Source organism: Ochotona princeps, chromosome 28 (genome assembly GCF_030435755.1).
Source record: "Ochotona princeps isolate mOchPri1 chromosome 28, mOchPri1.hap1, whole genome shotgun sequence".
NCBI classification, from domain to species: Eukaryota; Metazoa; Chordata; class Mammalia; order Lagomorpha; family Ochotonidae; genus Ochotona; species Ochotona princeps.
The window spans coordinates 1,303,991-1,322,897 of NC_080859.1; the positions used below are offsets into that span (position 1 = coordinate 1,303,991).

The window sequence follows — 18,907 nt, forward strand, 5'->3', positions numbered from 1 at the left end:
GAAAGGGTACATCACACACAAAAAGCAAACACAAGCATTAAAAAAATAGTACTGAGCTTAAATTTTTATAAAAATCATAAAACTTGTAAACATAGGTTTTTTAAAAATCAGATATACTTTTTAATTAACACCAGTTGAAAAAGTAGCTACAGAAATAGGGACCATGTGCAAAACAGATTAAAGATATAAGTACAAGTATACTGTAATGGGCTGGAGCAGCAGAGCGCAAAGATGAAGTCATTACTCAGGTAAGTTCCACCAGACATAAAAAATGGGGGGACCTGAAGTAGGGAGAAACCTTCAATGATCTTTAATTTCATTACACTGAGATATATAAACACATCTATGTAAATCGGCGGCAGCTACTACTAACAAACACTTGTAGTGTCAGCTACTGCTTTTATATTGGGTACAGCCACGCTCAGATAGACACACAGCAGCGCGATTCCAACAGAAGCATATTATACCTTCATGTTTAGAGATCACAATTCGTTCATTAAAAGGCCCTTTTGCACAAGTTGATTTTTTCTAATTCTTATTGTAATTGCATTGTTCTAATCTTGTATTATAAAGGCAGCTGCTTGCCTATCATTTGGACTTTCCTCGTTAATCCTGACTCAGTGAATTAACCTTTAATTATAGCCGTTAAAATTGAAATGAGCCTCTTGTCTGGCTGGGGCTGCCCCCTCTCAGTGCACGACTCTGATGAAAATTTTTAGGGTCAATGAATATGTCCCATGTCATGTCTGATAGCTGCTAAAGATGTGAGGAGGTAAATGTTACCTTAGGAAGATGTGCTTTAAATTTTTAGGAGGTCTGCTATATTGACAGGAAAATAAAATTGAAGTGATATTTCTGGTTTCTGCTTATCATGCTGGTGTTCAGGAAAATGGAGAGCAGCTGAGTGATGTGAAGACCACGTGACATACTAAGTGACAGCAGGAGCATGAAGGGAGCAGTGCACGTGCAGGGGTGCGGCAGGACAGACCCTCACACAGAGTCCTGCAAAGTGGGAAGCATTTCCTCCATCCGTTAGAAACACACTTGATGAGCTGGTGATGAACAGACCTGCTCTGCCGTTGGGACTCAGCGAGGAAGCAGGCGAGGGAGGGGGAGAGCACCACTCTGTCTTCTATCTGTTGGTTTCATGCCCAGTGGCCACGAACAGCTGGGAATTCCGTACAGGCTGGCAGGGCCCTGAGCGCCTGGGCCCACTGCGGCCTCCCTGCACACACGCTGGAAGCCAGACTGGAACGACTCCCAGACACCCCGGAGGGGGATGCTGACCTCTGCCCTTTATGCCAAAACACCCTCCACCACGTTGACATGCTTCATCTCTCACAGACCTCTAGAAATCACACATCAGAAACAACAATTCCAGTTTTCCGAGATCACATGACAATTCAGATGACAACTTGATTTCAAACGTTTAGCTTGAATATACAAGATACTGTGCATTATCACAGGTCCCAGGCAAAGTGAACATCATATCTTCAGGGAATATACGTAATAATCAAGTTTTTAAAACTCACTAAAAATTTCAAATGCACAGAAAAGCAGAGACTAATAAACAACTAAGTAGTCATCACTAAGTTCCAAAATAGTGAAAACTTGACCTGTTTTGTCCAACCCAATCTTCCGTTCCATTTCTTCATTACTAAAAACTCCAGATCTGACATAATTTCATCAACATGCCCTTTGGTTTACATTAACAGATGAAGACTACAGAGGAATTTCTGTTACCCCAACTAAAAGAGCCAAAAATCCTCTCAATTTCACTTAAAATACAACCAGTGTTCACATTTCCTTGACTATGTGACGTCTTTCCAAAGTTAGTTTGCTTAAATCAGGAGACAAAGATTTCACTGGTATCTCAAATTTCTTAATCTAAGACATGCACTTGATTTTTAAAGGTTTTATTTGTTTGAAAGGCACAAAGACAAATGAGGGAAAGACACACACTGAGGTGGAGGGAGAGAGAAAAAGAACTTTCCAAACGCCTGTGACGGCTGGCCAGGCCAGGGGCAGGGGACGCCAGGAGCTCCATTCCAGGCCTGCTGCCTCGCAGCGCACCAGCTGGAAGCAGGATGGAGAGTGGGGTACGACTGGATCTCAGGAACTATGAGACATGAGGTGGTGTCCAAGCTGCAGCTTACGCCGCCGTCCCACAACACCTGCAGCGGAACTCGCTCAAGTTTGCTGTTTGTCTCTATGAAAGCATATTTGTTTTTGAGCAGAAACAGGAAATATCTTTATATTGTTTTATCACTTAAAGGAAATATCTGTAAATGCAGTATTATGGAATAGTTGCAAATTTGCAGAAATAACTTTCCCGACAGTCTTACCAAAGTGATCACCACCAGGAACAGAGGGTGAAAGGCCCAGGGTTTCTGAACCTACAACTCCTCAATTTCTTTCAGAGTTGTCAAATACTTCCTTTGTGTTGGTGGGTGACCTGGGCTTTTTCCATAAACAATTGCTTAACTAAGTTCATTAACAAAGATAATTAGCATCTGGTACGGCAGCCCTCTCCCTGTGCAGAACCTGCAACAATGGCAAAGACTGGGGAGGGGCCTCCCAATCAGACGGAAACTGGTGTATGCCTGTTTGAGCCAATTATAAAGCATTTTATAATTAAAAAAAAAAAAAAACCCTGCAACAAAAAAGTGATAACACTCTAACTTCTTTTTTGTTTTTAAAAAATGCTTCCTTCTTAATTTTTATTGTAAAGTCAGATTTGAAGGGAGAACAGAAAGATCTTCCATCTACTGATGCACTCCCCAAATGGCCCCAACAGCTGGAGCTGAGCTGATCTAATGCCAGCAGCTTCCTCTGGACTTCCCATGCAGGTGCAGGGTCCAAAGACTTGGGCCGTCCTCCACTGCTTTCCCAGGCCACAAACAGGGGGCTGGACGGGAAGTGGAGCCACCAGGATATGAACCAGTGCCCATATGGGATCCCGGCGCACGTACGGTGAGGACCTCAGCCGCTAAGCTACTGCACCAAGCCTCAACAGTCTAATTTCTTAAAGTGGTTCTTTTTGACAGTCCAGGGAAAGCAGAGATGCGGGTAGTCTGCTCTACGGAGGCCTCTGAAGTAGTGCACAGGTAAGATGAGCCAGCTAGACAACCCACCCCAAAGGTCAGCTGAGAAACTGAAGCTACCTCGTACCCAGAAGAGAACAGGATGAAGAGGGAAGAGATGTGGCTAGGCTACAGGAACACCAAATACTGTCAGGCTCTAATTAAAAAATGTTTTTAATTTAAGCAGACCCAGGCCAGTGATTTTTCATTACTCTTGCCACAGTTCCATGACTACTGACATTTTCATCAGAAAAAAATAAGGGATTTTACCCAAATTTAAAATGACAAAATTATATTTAATTTTGACTTCTAATTTCTTCCTTCTCTAAACCCAAAGGAATTTAATCTTAGCTGGGCTTTGTCTCTTTGCCTGGGCTGGAATATACTTTTTAATGTGAAGTATAAAAAATATTTTTTAAAAGAGTCTTCCTTTATCACATTAGGAAAGATTCCTTAACTCAGACATATCACTCTTGTGAGCAAGATCACAGCCATGAAGCGCTTGGCAGGGCTTGGAGGACACTTGTATTCAAGAAAGACATCTTTGTATTCAAAAAGCAGCATGTTCCCGAAGCAAACTGGAAACCTGGTAGCCAGCACTGCCAAGTGCAGCAGCTGAGAGCCCGCCACCCCAAGCCCTGGGAACCCTGTGTCCTTGTCATGGCCAGTGTGGGGAGCACACTGGATGTACAATGCCACTGGGCCCTGCAAGTGCAGCAGCTGAGAGCCCGCCACCCCAAGCCCTGGGAAATGGCGGTCTGCAGGGAGCACACTAGCTGTACAATGCCACCAGACGCTGCAAGTGAAGCAGCCGAAAATCATCCCTGAGCCAGTGCGGGGAGCACACTGGGTCAGCCCGCCCTCTCCAAGTCCCTGGAACACTAAGTGACCTTGTTCAGGAGGGAACAGCGGTCTGTGGGAGCACACTGGGCCCGCCCGGCCCCTTTAAGCCTTTGGAACCCTAAGTGACCCTGTTGTTCACGGTGCAATGGTGGTCTGTGGGGAGCACACTGGGTAAGCAATGCCATTGGGCAGACTTGGATGGGGGCTGGAAAGCCATAGAGACCATCCATGTGCTTAGAGGCCATTTCCTATAAGCCTGACTGCTGGGCAGGAGAGAGCTGCAGACTAGAGCTCCACCATGTTCCTACCTATCGAGGCCTCTACAGGAACTCCAAAGTCACGTTTTTGCTTGTTCCCCTCTGTATGCTGTCCCATTTCACTGCCCCTAGGGTAACCCGAAGTCTTGCCTTTGGAATTCTCCTAGGCTCTGTCCCGCCTATCTCCCTCTGGTTGGTTCTAACTTATACTCTTTAGGTATAATAAAAGAGTTTTCTGGCAAATCATTAAAACTGGGAGTTGGGTGGGGAATTTCTAAGCCTGCAGTTGGTGTCAGAAGCCCTTAGCCAATCTAACGGTGAAGGTCCAAGCCCCCAGTGTAAGGCTGACTCCAGGTGGTAAACTGTCATCAACTGGTCCTGTTTTGTAGCTTTCTTTTTTTCCTCCTTCCATCAGCTATTCTTGGAATCAATCTTTTCTAGGTCCAAGTCTCCCTTCTCCTGTCAGTGCCACAGCGGGCTGGTGGGATGCTGTGATGTTGTCTCCGGAGAGCCATCTTCAGGCTCAGGTGGAGCATCTGGACTGGGTGCTTCCTGGGTTTTCTCCAGAACATATTTAAAAATATGGTCAATTTCCCATATAGACCAAGACCCACAAATACTGGAATGCAACAAGCTAGGGAGTCGTACAGCTTTTCCTGACTGCGTATAAGCAACATGAGTGTCCAGCGCCAGACGTGGTTGCTCTGACCCCCAGGGCAATCCCTTTGCCATAATGAATGATTGTTTCTGCTGGACTCCAAGGTTTCCACCATCTTCAGCTATCCTAGTTTATATGTCAGCTATATCACTCCCCTTGGGCTCCAGCCACCTAGAGAAGCTCATTTCAGGGACTCAGGTCCAAGCTCACACAGCTGAATAAAGACTTTCTGAGAACTCTGTTACCTGTGGGTACTTGGTGGGTTGTGCCTCCCAGACTACACCCACAGCTGGTAACCTAGGGGCTGAAGTCCTCACCTTGAATGCTCCAGAATCCCATATGGACGGTGGTTCCTATCCCAGCTGCTCACTTCCCATCCAGCTCCCTGCTTGTGGTCTAGGAAAGCAGCTGAAGACGGCCCAAGCCCTCGGAACCCTGCACCCACGTGGAAGACCCAGAAGAAGCTCCTGGCTCCTAGCTTCGGATCAACTCAGCTCCAGCTATTGCAGTCACTTGGGGAATGAAGCAGTGGGTGGAAAAGATTTTTCTCTCTCATTCTCTGTAAATTTGAGCATCCTGTCTTTTAAAAATTAAAACAAATAAATCTGTAAAAAGTGCAGTAATGCTCACAGACAGTTGTTCTGAACAAAGTCTCACAGCTCTATACCCTGTCCAGCCCGTTTCGACTGAACCCTTCCTTCTACGTCCTATGCACTGTCCGTGACCCTCAAATCTGAATCTACCAACTACAACCTAATCATTAAGCATGCTAACCTCTTCATCCCAGGGCCATAAAACCAAATTATTGCTACAGAATAGAATTCAAACATTTTGGGGTCCGTTATTTCATCTGATTTTCATGAAAATACATTTAGGCATTTAGGGAAAGTATCTGTATTTTATAAGTTCAAAAATGGAAGCTTATACAAGTTAAAGAATTATCCAAAGTCATGACGATAATAAGCAGTTCAGTCAAGGGTGAAAACTAGTTTTGGCTCTGAATTTAATGCATTTCCCAAATGTCACCTGCCTTCTTCAGGGAGATCTTGGCATTTTAAGTTAGACTTCTAAAGCTACATTTCCCACAGAAACTTCTGACTTGCGGGTAGGTGTCAGACAACCAAAAGCACCGTGCTTCATCAAAGGGTATCACAGCACAGGGGGAACTGTCTTGAGAATTCTATAGCCCAGTAAGATGACAGGCAAGTATTTCCACAGAAAAATTACCTTAAATATTAAGTGCACAAATCAATAAACTCTCTAAGCAACTGGTTTGATGAGGGAAAAAAATGCAAGAGATGAGCATGTACATAAAGACTGTGTCTAGAGACTTCGAAAAGCACATGTGGTACATCGACATAACACACTGACTTTAATGTCTTGTGACCCAAACATACAGTCACAACAGTATTTCTACCACCAGGTGTAAACAATTCAACTGTATTTTACATTTATTCTTACTTTTTTGAATGATGGATTTTTTTTAACACTTATTCTTATTTTTAAAAGATTTATTTTTCTTGTAAGGGCGGATCAGATTTACAGAGAGGAGAGACAAAGAGAAAGATCTCCCATCTGCTGGTTCACTCCCCAAATGGCAGCAATGGCCAGAGCTCAATCAATTCAAAGCCAGAACTAGAAATTTCTTCGAGATCTTCCACGTGAGTTCAGGGTTCCAGGGCTTTTGGGCCATCCTTTACTGCTTTCCCATGCCATAAGCGGAGAGCTGGATAAGAAGTATAGCAGCCAGGAGAAGAACTGGAACCCACAAGGAATGCTGGCATATGCAAAGCGAGGATTAACCAGCACTGGGCCCTGGTTTTTTATTTGAAAGGCAGTGACACAGAGAGAAGGGGGGGGGGGTGGAGAGAGAGAAAGAGAGAGAGAGAGGGAGAGAGAGAGAGAGAGACCATGCTCAGACCATGCTCTTAACTGCCAGCTCCTCTACAAAGCAGGAGATGGGCACGTGATCCAGGACTCCTACATGGCTTCTAGGAATGCCACAGCTTGACCCACCACTTCACTGCACTGGCTGATGCTGGAATCGGGATCCAGAGTTGGAATTCAAGCCCTGGCACTTTCCGTAGGATGTAGGCATCTTCACTGCTCTTCCCTAATTCCCTCATAAACTGAATTATCTAAAGAGACCAGCATCCAGATCACAACAGTATCGGCAGGACCCGAGCTCCTTGCACATTCTCTTACAAGTGCTAATATTAAGACCAGCCAGTCACTAACCTGACTTGAAAGAGAAATTCTTTCTGTGTCTGCACTTTCGCTCGTTTCATTAGCATTTATTTTAAAATTTATTTATTTATTTTTCACTGGAAAGTCAGATCTACACAGAGAAGGAGAGGCAGACAGAAAGTTCATCTATCCACAGGTCCAATCCACAAGTGACTGCAAGTAGCTGGAGCTGAGCCCATCTGAAGCCAGAAGCCAGGAGCTCCTTCCAGGCTTCTCACATGGGAGCAGGGTCCCACGGCTTTGGGCCATCCTCTGCTGCCCTCCCCAGCTCACAAGCAGGGAGCCAGAAGGGAAACAGAACAACCAGCACATGAACTGGCATGCACACGGGGTCCCTAGGCTGCTGTCCCGCGTCCAGTACTCATTTCAAAACAGTGAAACATTACAGAAGAGACAAAAGAGAAACCAACAACTTGTATACAAACTGTATCACCTAAAACAGCTTAACCATATTTTATATGGCATTTCTACAAGCCTGGATCGGCAGACATACAGAAAAAAACAAGAAATTATCCTATGGCATGGGATTGCAGTCTTATTTTAATTGTAAAAAGAGAAACTGGAAAAATCCTCCCAAACTCAGAGTGAGATGAGCGTTGTTCGGGGGCTGCCGGCTGGCGGCTTCTCCCTCCCCTGCGCGGCCGCAGCCCTTGCTGTCTGACCGCGTGGAGCGCAGGCCCTTCCTCTGCGAGATCACTCTTTAGGCAAACGGGGGAGTCTTCCAACCAGCTACTTTTGATCAATGAAAATCATGACAAGCTTTACTAATCTCAACCACGTTTTGTTTTTTTTTTACGGCAAATAAATTCAAAGAGAACATGCAAGGTTCACCTAACAGCTAACGTAAGACTTCTGAAAATAGGGCCCGGCGGCGTGGCCTAGCAGCTGAAGTCCTCGCTTTGAAAGCCCAGGATCCCATATGGGCACCGGTTCTAATCCCGGCAGCCCCACTTCCCATCCAGCTCCCTGCTTGTGGCCTGGGAAAGCAGTCGAGGATGGCCCAATGCATTGGGACCCTGCACCCGCGTGGGAGACCTGGAAGAGGTTCCTGGTCCCGGCATCGGATTGGCACGTACCGGCCCGTTGCGGCTCACTTGGGGAGTGAAACATCGGACGGAAGATCTTCCTCTCTGTCTCTCCTCCTCTCTGTATATCCAGCTTTCCAATAATAATAAAATCTTAAAAAAAAAAAAGACTTCTGAAGATAACAGTAATTATGGAGAGACAGCAATGAATCCATCCGTCTTTGCTTGTCAATCTCACCCTGTGATGTTGGTCTTCTCCACACAACAGAGGTGCAGACCCATCGCCCACCCTTTGCAATGGTCACGTAGACCTAGTACGTAGCAGCATTCTGCACCCTGGGTCCGCGTGATGTGTCGTCAACTACCTTTTTGCTTACCACATCTATTTTTTTCTTCCTCTGCTTTTTTTTTTTTTTTTGTAAAAAAGAGACATCTTCCATCCACTGGTTCACTTCCAAAAAGCAGCAAAGGCAGGGATGGGACAGGCTGAAGTCTAGAGTCCAAAATTGCACGGGTGGCAAGGACCCAGACCCTTGGGGTATCCTCAGCTGTTCTCCCAGGCACAGGCTGGAGCAGAGCAGCTAGGTCACGAACCTGTGCTCATAAGGGGGCTGGTATTTCAGAAGATGACGTGACCCGCTGGGCTGCAACCCCGGCCCTCAAACACCATCCTTATTCATTTTTGAGCAGCTAAGAGATAATCTCCTTTTACAGTTAAAATGAACATTCTTACTTCACAGTTTCCACTTGAACTTTTTTTTTCTTTTTTAAAGATTTATTTATTTTTATTGGAAAGACTGATATATAGAGAGGAGGAGAGACAGACAGGAAGATCTTCCATCCGATGGTTGACTCCCCAAGTGGCCACAACAGCTGGAGCTGAGCCAATCCAAAGCCAGAAGCCAGGAGCCTGGAGCTCTTCTGGGTCTCCCATGCAGGTGCAGGAAGCCAAGCTTTGAGCCATCCTCGACTGCTTTCCCAGGCCACAAGCAGGGAGCTGGATGGGAAGTGGGGTTGCCGGGATTAGAACCAGCGACCATATGGGATCCCAGCACGTGCAAGGCGAGAACTTTAACCACTACGCTATCGTGTCGGGCCCCCACTTGAACTTTCTAATTGAGCTGGGTAAGACCGAATACACATTTAGACAGCTTTTTTTTCAATATTTCATTGTACGGTATTAGTATCATACTTGCTTTTTTTTTTTTGGTTAAAATATGTGAATGCAAGAATGAGCCACGCTCCTTTCCCATTTTCAGCAGATGCCAGCTCCATTTCCCTGGGCAGCTTAGGTCATCAACTGTGCATCACAGCGTACCCTGCCAGCAACGGCAACCACTTGCTACACCAGAACTGTTCAAGTACATGAGACAGCCAGAGTTGCCCTTATGATTCCATCCCTTCAAATATCAGAATTCTGCCTACAAATTAACAGATGGCCAAGCCTAGCAGCAGATTAGAGACTCCACGTTGCAGGCCTGACTTACAGGGAAAGGTCCCTGGTTGTCACACGCCAGCACACGCACAGAAGTTACTGCAGGTTCACACACTAACAGGAAGATCGTTCTGGCATTGTTTTGTGACAGACAAGCCTTCTGCCCACTTCAAGTCACGTCCTATAAATCACACCAACAGCTTCCTCACATCAATCTATGTAAGGCAAGGAAGGTAACACACAGAGAAAGACAATATAATGAGGTTTCAGTAGCCTATGGTAAAAAAGTAGTGCAGCTGGTTCCAGAAGACTCTGGGAGGGAAAGCCTGTTGGCACAGGCTGCGATGCCTTATGGCAGACCACAGGCACAGCCCGTGCCGCCACACTGGGTGAGCTAACAGCACAGCAAACACCTCCCGGTGCTCCCAGACCACAGGCACAGCCCGTGCCGCCACACTGGGTGAGCTAACAGCACAGCAAACACCTCCCGGTGCTCCCAGACCACAGGCACAGCCCGTGCCGCCACACTGGGTGAGCTAACAGCACAGCAAACACCTCCCGGTGCTCCCAGGACACTATGCTGCTGCCAGACGTAACCACTTCGCCAGTGAGCATAAGCACACTCCAAGATGTTCACACAATGAAGAATTCATCTAACAGCACATTTCTCAGAGGATCCCATGCTAAGGAATGCACAGATGTACACAAACTACCTCAGTGTGGCAGAGAACCATGACACGTTAGACTCACAACAGTTCAGACAAAAATGGACATGTGGCAACTAATATGGATAACAAGGAGATGCAAACTGAAAAGATAATCCTTTGAGTAAATTAGAAAATAATTTACAAAATCAAAACTACACTTATTAGAGAAAGAATTGTTCAAGAATCTTTCAATTATTTACATTTTAATGAAAAAAATGCAAGTACATCAAATGGAAACTGAACTGGTGTTATTTTTAAAATAACTTACGTTGATGACTGAGGAAGATGTTGATAAATTTAAACCTTCAAGATCAGCTCTCAAACTTGGAGAAAGAACTGGTGTGGGAAGTACAACCGGACTGGATACCGAGTTAACTATAAAAAAAGACCCAGGTTACCAAATGTGCATGGAAATTAAATTCACATTATTAAAATCAACATTTTTATTTTGCTAGTAAATCTAATTAAATTACCCTGATTAATAAATGTATGACAATTCTATTTAACATCTTGATTTAGTCAAGCTACTATCAAGTCATGAAGGTTATTAGTCGTAGCTTTCTGAAGATAACGGCAAATCCTGTAACAAAATAAGGACACAGTAATTGAGTAATAGCTGCCGGAAATCTTTACCACACAGCACTGCTCCTACATTCACCGCCCAGCGACACTGCTGAACCTAACAGGGGGAAGCGGCACCTTCTCCACACTAACAAACAATGGCTTGCAAGAGTTCTCCACTGGGGTTAGAAGTGCTCCAGGAGGCTGGAACCCATTCCCTCTCCAGGCCACCTACTCAGGGGTCGGGGCTGTACAGAAATGTTCTGCCGACTCCAAAGCTGCCGTAGACTTTTTACAATATTTATCTATAATAAAAGTCATTCTCTTTTAACAGATGTGCTGGTTTTACTTGAAGGAAGGAGTGGTAAGAGACAGAGGAATCTTCCATGTGCCGGTACATTCCCCAAATAACCCCAAGAGCTTGGGCTGGCTCAGCCCTTAGCCAGGAACTCTACATCTCCCACACGGGTGGCAGGGGCCCAAGCACTCGGAGCATGTTCTGCTGCTGTCCCAGGTCCAATAGCAGGAGCAGAAGAGAAGCCAAAATTACTGCAACAGGCACTCCATTACGGAATACTAACATTGCTAACTGTGGTGTAACTCACAGTAACTCAATGCCAGCTGCTTCAACATCTAGTAAACATGCAAATCTGATTACGAGACTTCTCTGCTGAAGAGCCTTCGAAGGCTCATCTCAACCCTCTGTAAGAAACAAGTCCCAGGTCTTAACGAGATGCACAAGACCCTCAAGGGACTAGCTCAGCAATGTCTAAGAGAAATCTCTGCAGGCAGAACGGCTAGCAAGACTAAAGACAAGCATTTTAATTCATTAGTATATGTGGTTAGCAGCCATCATGCTGTACAACTTGGTACCGCCATTTCCAATTTCATCGGCCGCTCTCATAGTGCAGCTCTGGTCTTGTGGTACCACACAGTTAAACCCTAACTTGCATGCTGGCACCCCATATCAGAATGCTAGCTTTAGCCCCAATGCTCCAGTTCTGATCTAGCTCCCTGCTAATACATTTGGCAAAGCAGACAAAAATGGCTCAACTGCTCAGGTCTCTGCCATTCATGTAGGAGGCCAGGATGCAGCCTGGCGCCTGCTCTCAGCCTGGTCCAGGCCTGGCTGCTGCATCCACTGGAGTAAACCCGGAGATGGAAGATCTTTGTTCCTTTTTCTCTGCCTCTCAAGTTAGCCATTCCGAGCACCTCGCTCCATGTCTTTAAGCTATTAGCTTTCATGCCTTAGGACATCACTTGGAGAATTCCCTGCACCAACACAGCTTCTGTGCGCTTTGCTTCACAGGCACATGTGGACAAACCTCTACAGATGTGTGTCTTTACACATCTTCATGTCAACACAGCTTCTGTGCACTTTGCTTCACAGGCCTTGGTAAACAGCTGTCCCATGCAGCCCACACAGTCGCAGACTGGAAATAAACACCGTCACGGACTGGGACTGACATGCTGGCAGAGCGGTACGATGCTGGTTCCATTGCTGTCCCCGGTGAAGCACCTGGGCGAGCGGTGGAGGGTGCTTTAGATGGTTGGCTCCTGTACCCTCGTGGGGGTCCCCAGGAAAGCTACTGGCTTCAGGCTCCTGGCATCAGCCTGGCCCACTCCTGGCTCTTTCAGCCTTTTGGGAAGTGAACCAGCATATGGAAGATCTCTGTCTTCCCCTCTCTCTGTTACTCTATTTTTCAAATAAATGGAACTTTAAAAAAGGAAACAAAATAGCTTAACATCGTGTTTCTTTAATATCACAGCAACAAATTAAAACGAGCTACTGTTCCACCCATCAGACTGGTAATGGTATTTTTAAGTACAAGATCCAGCCTTAGAGAGGTTCTCAAACGGGCCACGCAGCTGTAACCCAAACACCTTAAATCTCCAGAGCTCTCAGCCTGGACACGATCCTCAGAATGTTCTGGATGCTGAGGCACTTCTGCTTTTAGATTTTTAGATCAGGAAGGGTTAAATGGCTGAGATTATACAAAGATTCAAAAATATGAGAAAAATCCTAAAATTTGAAACATTTATGGTCTTAAGAATTTTAGATAAGTCATACTCAAAATGAACTATTACTGTACAAATTGCTAAATACCTTCTGGAAGATATTTTCCGATAAAAATTCTTCAGGGCCTTCATACAAGAAATTTATCTTAAGGGAAGAGTTATGGAGGTAGTACATACTGCTTCACTAATTACTACACTTAAAAAAATTAGAAGTTCAACAACAGTAAATCTGTTACACAGAATTTATTACAATAATGTAAAGGGTAAAAAAGGAGGTAATTAAAAATCACAATTGCTGTGACTGTGGCATTAAAACAATGTTTAGACCCAGAGAAACCCCCTCCGGACGCTCACCAGGAGGGGGACTGCACAGAGCAGAACCTGAACTGCTGCATCAGAACGTTAACTCGCGGCCTCTGCACTACAAGCTCTTCTCACACTCTACATTCGAAAACTTTTTTACAAAACATTTTTTTTGCCAAGGTATATTTAATACAATAATCATCCAAGTATTTTGATCAAAGTTTTTAGAAATATGTAGAATTCCATACATAAACAGACTGACACCTGTTCAATGCGACAGGGACACCACTATCACCGAGCCACATAAGATGCTTACCATCTGCCAGGCAAGGCTTTTTTTTTTCTTTTTTAAGATTTATTTTTACTTGTATTGGAAAGGCATATTTTACAGAGAGAAGAAGAGACAGAAATTGCATCCATTGGTTCACTGCCAAAATTGCCTCAATGGCCGGAGCTGAGCCGATCCGAAGCCAAGAGCCATGAGCTTCTTCCGGGTCTCCCATGCAGGTGCAGGGTCCCCAGGCCTTGTACCATTCACAGCAGCTGTCCCAGGCCACAAGCAGGGAGGTGGAGCAGCTGTGACATAAACTGAACCACCAGTGCTCACAGGCTGTAGCGCAGGCCCAGGAGGAGCTTGAACCATTTTGCATGTTTCACAGCATTCAATATTTCTATAACTAAATCCAAATTAGGATTACATTAAAGGCTAGAGAGGTCAAGTAAATTGCCTCAGGTTACACAGCTACAAAGTGATGGGCTGGGATCCAAACTCAGGTCCCCTCAGGGTCCCCATTGCTACTCTTCTGCCTGGGGCCCAAGGCACCCCAGCCGTCTTATACACCTGGAACAGCCACAGGACCTGGGGAACAGTAAGGGAGTCCCCTGGGGGGCTCATGCCACACTAAGGGAGTCCACCGAGGGCTCGTGCCACACTAAGGGAGTCCACCGAGGGCTCGTGCCACGCTAAGGGAGTCCACCGAGGGCTCGTGCCACGCTAAGGGAGTCCACCGAGGGCTCGTGCCACGCTAAGGGAGTCCACCGAGGGCTCGTGCCACGCTAAGGGAGTCCACCGAGGGCTCGTGCCACGCTAAGGGAGTCCCCTGGGGGATTCGTGCCACACTAAGGGAGTCCCCTGGGGGATTCGTGCCACACTGCCTCCTTGGAGAGAAGCACAATGAGGACTTGTGCCGCCAACAGGCTCCTGCCCATCTTCCCTCTGCCCTATGCTGTCCTCTCACCTCCAACGGCTCCACGCAGCCTCTGCTGGGTAGATTAGCCACCATGACACCTAGCAGAATTCTGTGCATAAATTATTTCTCATTTCATCTATATGTGACAATCTTACTGCCCACTTATCTGTTTTTCCATTACCCTTTGAAGGTTCCTCAGCTAGGAACACTATTCATTTATGGTCTCCACCATGTAGCAGATCACCTAGGTCACAAGAAGTACATATAAAATACTTTCTGGATGGAAACATGAGTAGCCTGAAATTCTTGCAGCTCTCCTAGGATACGGTGCGCGTGCAGCCAGTAACCTTTGTGGACTAAGATATTTTCCTCAGACACCACAGAAGGAGTACGTCTGCCCTCCTTTCAAAACAAACACAATTTTCACAACAGAAAACTCAAGCCAATGGAAAGCTGTTTCCAGTGTTTTATCAGCAAACCGCTTTCAACAGACAGTTGAGAACCACTGCGGGTAAGCAGCAGTGAATGGGTGTCCCTCAAGCTGTTTTGTCTGTCATTCCCCTCGTGGTTCCTACGCTTTTTTTAAAGATTTATTTATGAAAGGCATATTTTTAGAGAGAGAGCAGGAGACACAGTGAGGGAAATCTTTCATCTGCAAGTTCACTCCCCAGATTTCCGCAAAGGCTGAGCTGAACTGATTCAAACTCCAGAGCCAGGAGTTTCTTCCCTTTTTCCCACATAGATGCCGGGGTCCAATGACCTGAGCTGTCCTCGACTGCTTGCCAGGCCATATGCAGGGAGCTGGATGAGACGTGGAGCAGCCGGGCCACAAATGTGCCCGTATGGGCTACTGGCGCTGCAGGCGGAGGGTCAGCCTGCCAAGCACTGTGCTGGCCCCAGTCTCAGCTTTTTTTAATAGACTATCTCTATCATCTCTTATCATAAAAGAATACATATGGATATCTTGCTGAGGTATCTGTATTCATGACTACACATCAGTCCTATCTATTGTACTGCCCAGTGAGGTAACTTGCACTTGTCATACAATCCACATACTTACAAACATCTGCTGATCTGTCCTACTTAATAAGAGCCTGAAGTAATACTCTCACAAACTCAGCATTGGAAAATACTTATTAAGACAAAACACTTGCATATCGAAAACAAAGACAAATGCATACCAACATATGCCATGGATATTTGAAAAATGTTAGGTGAGGTGGTATTTACCTCTAAAATTAAGAATAATCTTACATACTTAACATTTTATTTGACAAAGAAGAAAAGAGAAGGTATGAGGAGAGACAAGGCCAGAAGAGGGGAACAGGGAAAGAGACCCTCCAGCTCACCACAGACTGCCCATAAACGCCACAGTGGTCACTGCTGGGCAAAGTGATGCCAGGTGCCAGGATCTCAATTCAGATTCTGGCAGAAATCCGCTCACCCGCGCCTTCGCCGCCACCTCCCGGTTTTGTTTTGACAGGAAGCAGCAGCAGTCAGGAGCCAGGGCTGGGACTCAAACCCGGGCAGTGCAATGTGTCCTTCAGGCGTCTTAGCATGTTGGCCTTCTGGTGAACCTCTAAGGATGTTGCTTTTAGAATCTTTTGGGGCCTGGCGCAGTGGCCTAGCGACTAAAGCCCTCACCTTGAAAGCGCCGGGATCCCACGTGGGCGCCAGTTCTCGTCCTGGCAGTCCCACTTCCCATCCAACTCCCTGCTTGTGACCTGGGAAAGCAGTCGAAGACAGCCCAAAGCCTTGGGATCCTGCACCCCCATGGGAGACCTGGAGGAGGTTCCTGGTTCCCTGCCTTCAGATTAGCACAGCACCGACCATTGCGGTCACTTGGGGAGTGAATCACTGGATGGGGGATCTTCCTCTCTGTATATCTGACTTTGCAATAAAAACAGATAAACCTTAAAAAAAAAAAAAACCAAAAAAACAGCTTTTGCCTCTACATACAAGGGCACTTTTAAAAAAGAATCAACCATGGACTCAGTGCTGCGACAGGGCAGATTCAGCCACTACCTGCCTGCAGAACCACACCACCTGAGCACTGATTCTAGTCCCAGCTGCTCCACTTCCGATCCAGCTCCCTGGCAGTTCACGTGGGAATACAGTGGCAGAAGGTCAAGTACTCAGGCCTGCGCCCATCCATGTGAGGACACGTGGGGACCGAGGTGAGTGAGTTAGCTCAGTCCTGGCCTTGGGGCCTCCTGGGGAGTGAACTCTGTCTCTCTTTGCCTTCCAAAAAAACAATTAAATCTTAAAAACAGGGAGAGAGAGAAAGAAAAAAGAATCAACTGCAAAAATTACATCATTTAGCAGGTTTCCATTTTTGGCAAGCTGTCTGAAGTATTTTGCTAGAGCAGCTTAAATGGTCAAAGTGTGTTAGAGCAGTGACTTCTGACTGGGACGGGGAACACCAGCTGCCCTGGGAAGCTCGGGGAGCAGGGTGCTCCTCGGGGAACAGCCGTGCATGTCAAAGGCCCTGGTGCCTCCGGGAGATGCAAAGCAGCAGAAGCAGGCAGCAGCCAATCAACAGTGGTCCCAGAAACTCAGGCAGTGACAACAGGCTCTAAATGCAAAATTAACGCATTAAATCACAGGGTTTCACACAAGGGAAGAGCATGGTTTGATTTTGCTCTTTATTAGTAAGATAAATTCTAGAAAAGAACTGCTAGGGCAAAGGGCATGTGCCTTGTCAATTTGCCAGATATTGCTAAGATGAATTCCAAAAATCTCTATTTATGTGCCTATCAAAACAAATGCTTTTGCTTCTTTATCCAAATCCCAGTAACACTAGAGGATGCTCAACTTTAAAATCTGTGCCAACATGTAAAAAAAGCTAAGAAGGTGGCTCTACAATTTTAATCTCTCCTTACTAAGCTTTTCTCTGTATTACACACTCTACTCTTATTGTATTACAAATTCTCCCTGTAGCCAGAGACAGACCAGGGAAGCCACACACAGAACAGATCTGCAAGGGAATGAAGCAAACACCTGACTCACCCACCAGGAGGGCAACCCACACTGAGCAGTGACAGCTGAGCGCTTGTGGAACCTCATGTGTGTCTCCTCCCTCCCTGGCACACTGCAGCAGAGCCTGTGGCAGACCGGCGTTCTTCGTACGGAGGGGGAACATGTTCTCTGAGAGAGCGGCTGGGACAGACATCCTGTATTTACATGCTGGCCTCAGGAGGATATGTCGCTGTGCTTCTGTCGGCACAACGGCGCATGTGCAAGGCCGTGATGTCACCTGCCCTCTACCTCCCCAACAGTTTAGCCTCGTAAGTGACATGTATCAACCACTACATTCCAATATGGGGAAATATTTAGTAAGATATGTCACTGAAGATTTTTTTTTGTCACTGAAGATTTTAAAACAAATGTGGTGCACTCCTGACTACAATTATCCATGTCATATAAAATCTATATACTGAATAGACGAAAGATCCTGATATCACCAGTTTCTAGAGTTTTCTTGCTTTATTCATCCATCAATCTTTCTGAACAAGGTTGGTATTTTGTGGGAGGTGTAACACAGGCATTCTGCCTGTTTGTGCTGGGGCTGGCCTTGTGGTAACGCACTTCAAGCTGCAGTTTATGACAGCAGCACCCCATGAGGGCACCAGCTCGGTCCCGACTGCTCCGCTTCCCGTCCAGCTCCCTGCCAATGCCCCTGGGAGGCCGCTGAGGGTGACTCCAGGTCCAAACATGTCTGTCCCGTTTACTCAGGGAGGGAACCAGCAATGGGAGATCTGTCTCTCCCTCTACCTGCTGCTCTGCTTTCAAATGAATGAGTAAATAAATAAAGCAAGAAGAAGAGTGCTAAATTACAATACTTACAATCATCTAGATCTAGAAGCGAGACATCTTTGGGAAGAGCACTTCTATCTTGCTTTGGTCTTCCTTCTTGCTCCTGTAAAGCAACAAATTGCTCACTTACTGGATGTTGCGTTTTAAAAATCCATGAAGCAGTCCTTAATGTTCTCTGCCTATTTTTACAAATCAGCAAATTAGGTTTCTTCAGGCTAACATGAAATAATGTTTTGAATCAAAATTTCTGCCTCAATATGTCATACTTCTTCCTTTTCATGCAAAAATTCACTATTTAAAAACAGTTTGTATTTAAAGACTAAAAAGATTCTTCGAAAGAAAAATAATAATTTTATAATTGTCAATTTTTTTGCTAAAATGTAATATAGCTTCTTAGTACACAGTGCATAAATATTCTTGAGATTAATTTTAAAGTGAGTCCATCTGGGATAAAGAAACCATCAATGAGCTGTTCTGTAGCTGCCCACAGTCTGGTGTTTGGTACTGGGTCCGTTAGACCTCTTGGCCCAAGGCATCATTCAGACCCATAGGTGACATTCCCAGGTTCCTGCTGTGTAGTTAGGAAGGCTCTCTTTCGATACAGCTTTGTGGTATCGTGCACTTAGGGGGCTCACCACAATCTACTGCACAAACTGACATGTGTACAGCCACCACCCAGAGTTAAAAGGCACTGCAAAAACTCACAGAGAACGCGCATTACCTTTTCATTTCATTCTGCTATGAACCTCCTTAAAACAAGCTT

The 18,907-nt window shown here is 45.8% G+C and overlaps 1 protein-coding gene across 1 annotated transcript in view; it reads right to left on the reverse strand.

The window, feature by feature from the left end:
* Positions 1-18,907, reverse strand: part of AP3B1 (adaptor related protein complex 3 subunit beta 1) — a 192,846-nt gene that overhangs the window by 52,717 nt on the left and 121,222 nt on the right. Inside the window, exons 21-22 of the mRNA XM_058656402.1 lie at positions 18,175-18,247; positions 10,524-10,630 (exon numbers count right to left, since the gene is read on the reverse strand). Of these exons, the coding sequence (XP_058512385.1) occupies positions 10,524-10,630; positions 18,175-18,247 (180 nt within the window). The remainder of the gene's footprint in view (positions 1-10,523; positions 10,631-18,174; positions 18,248-18,907) is intronic.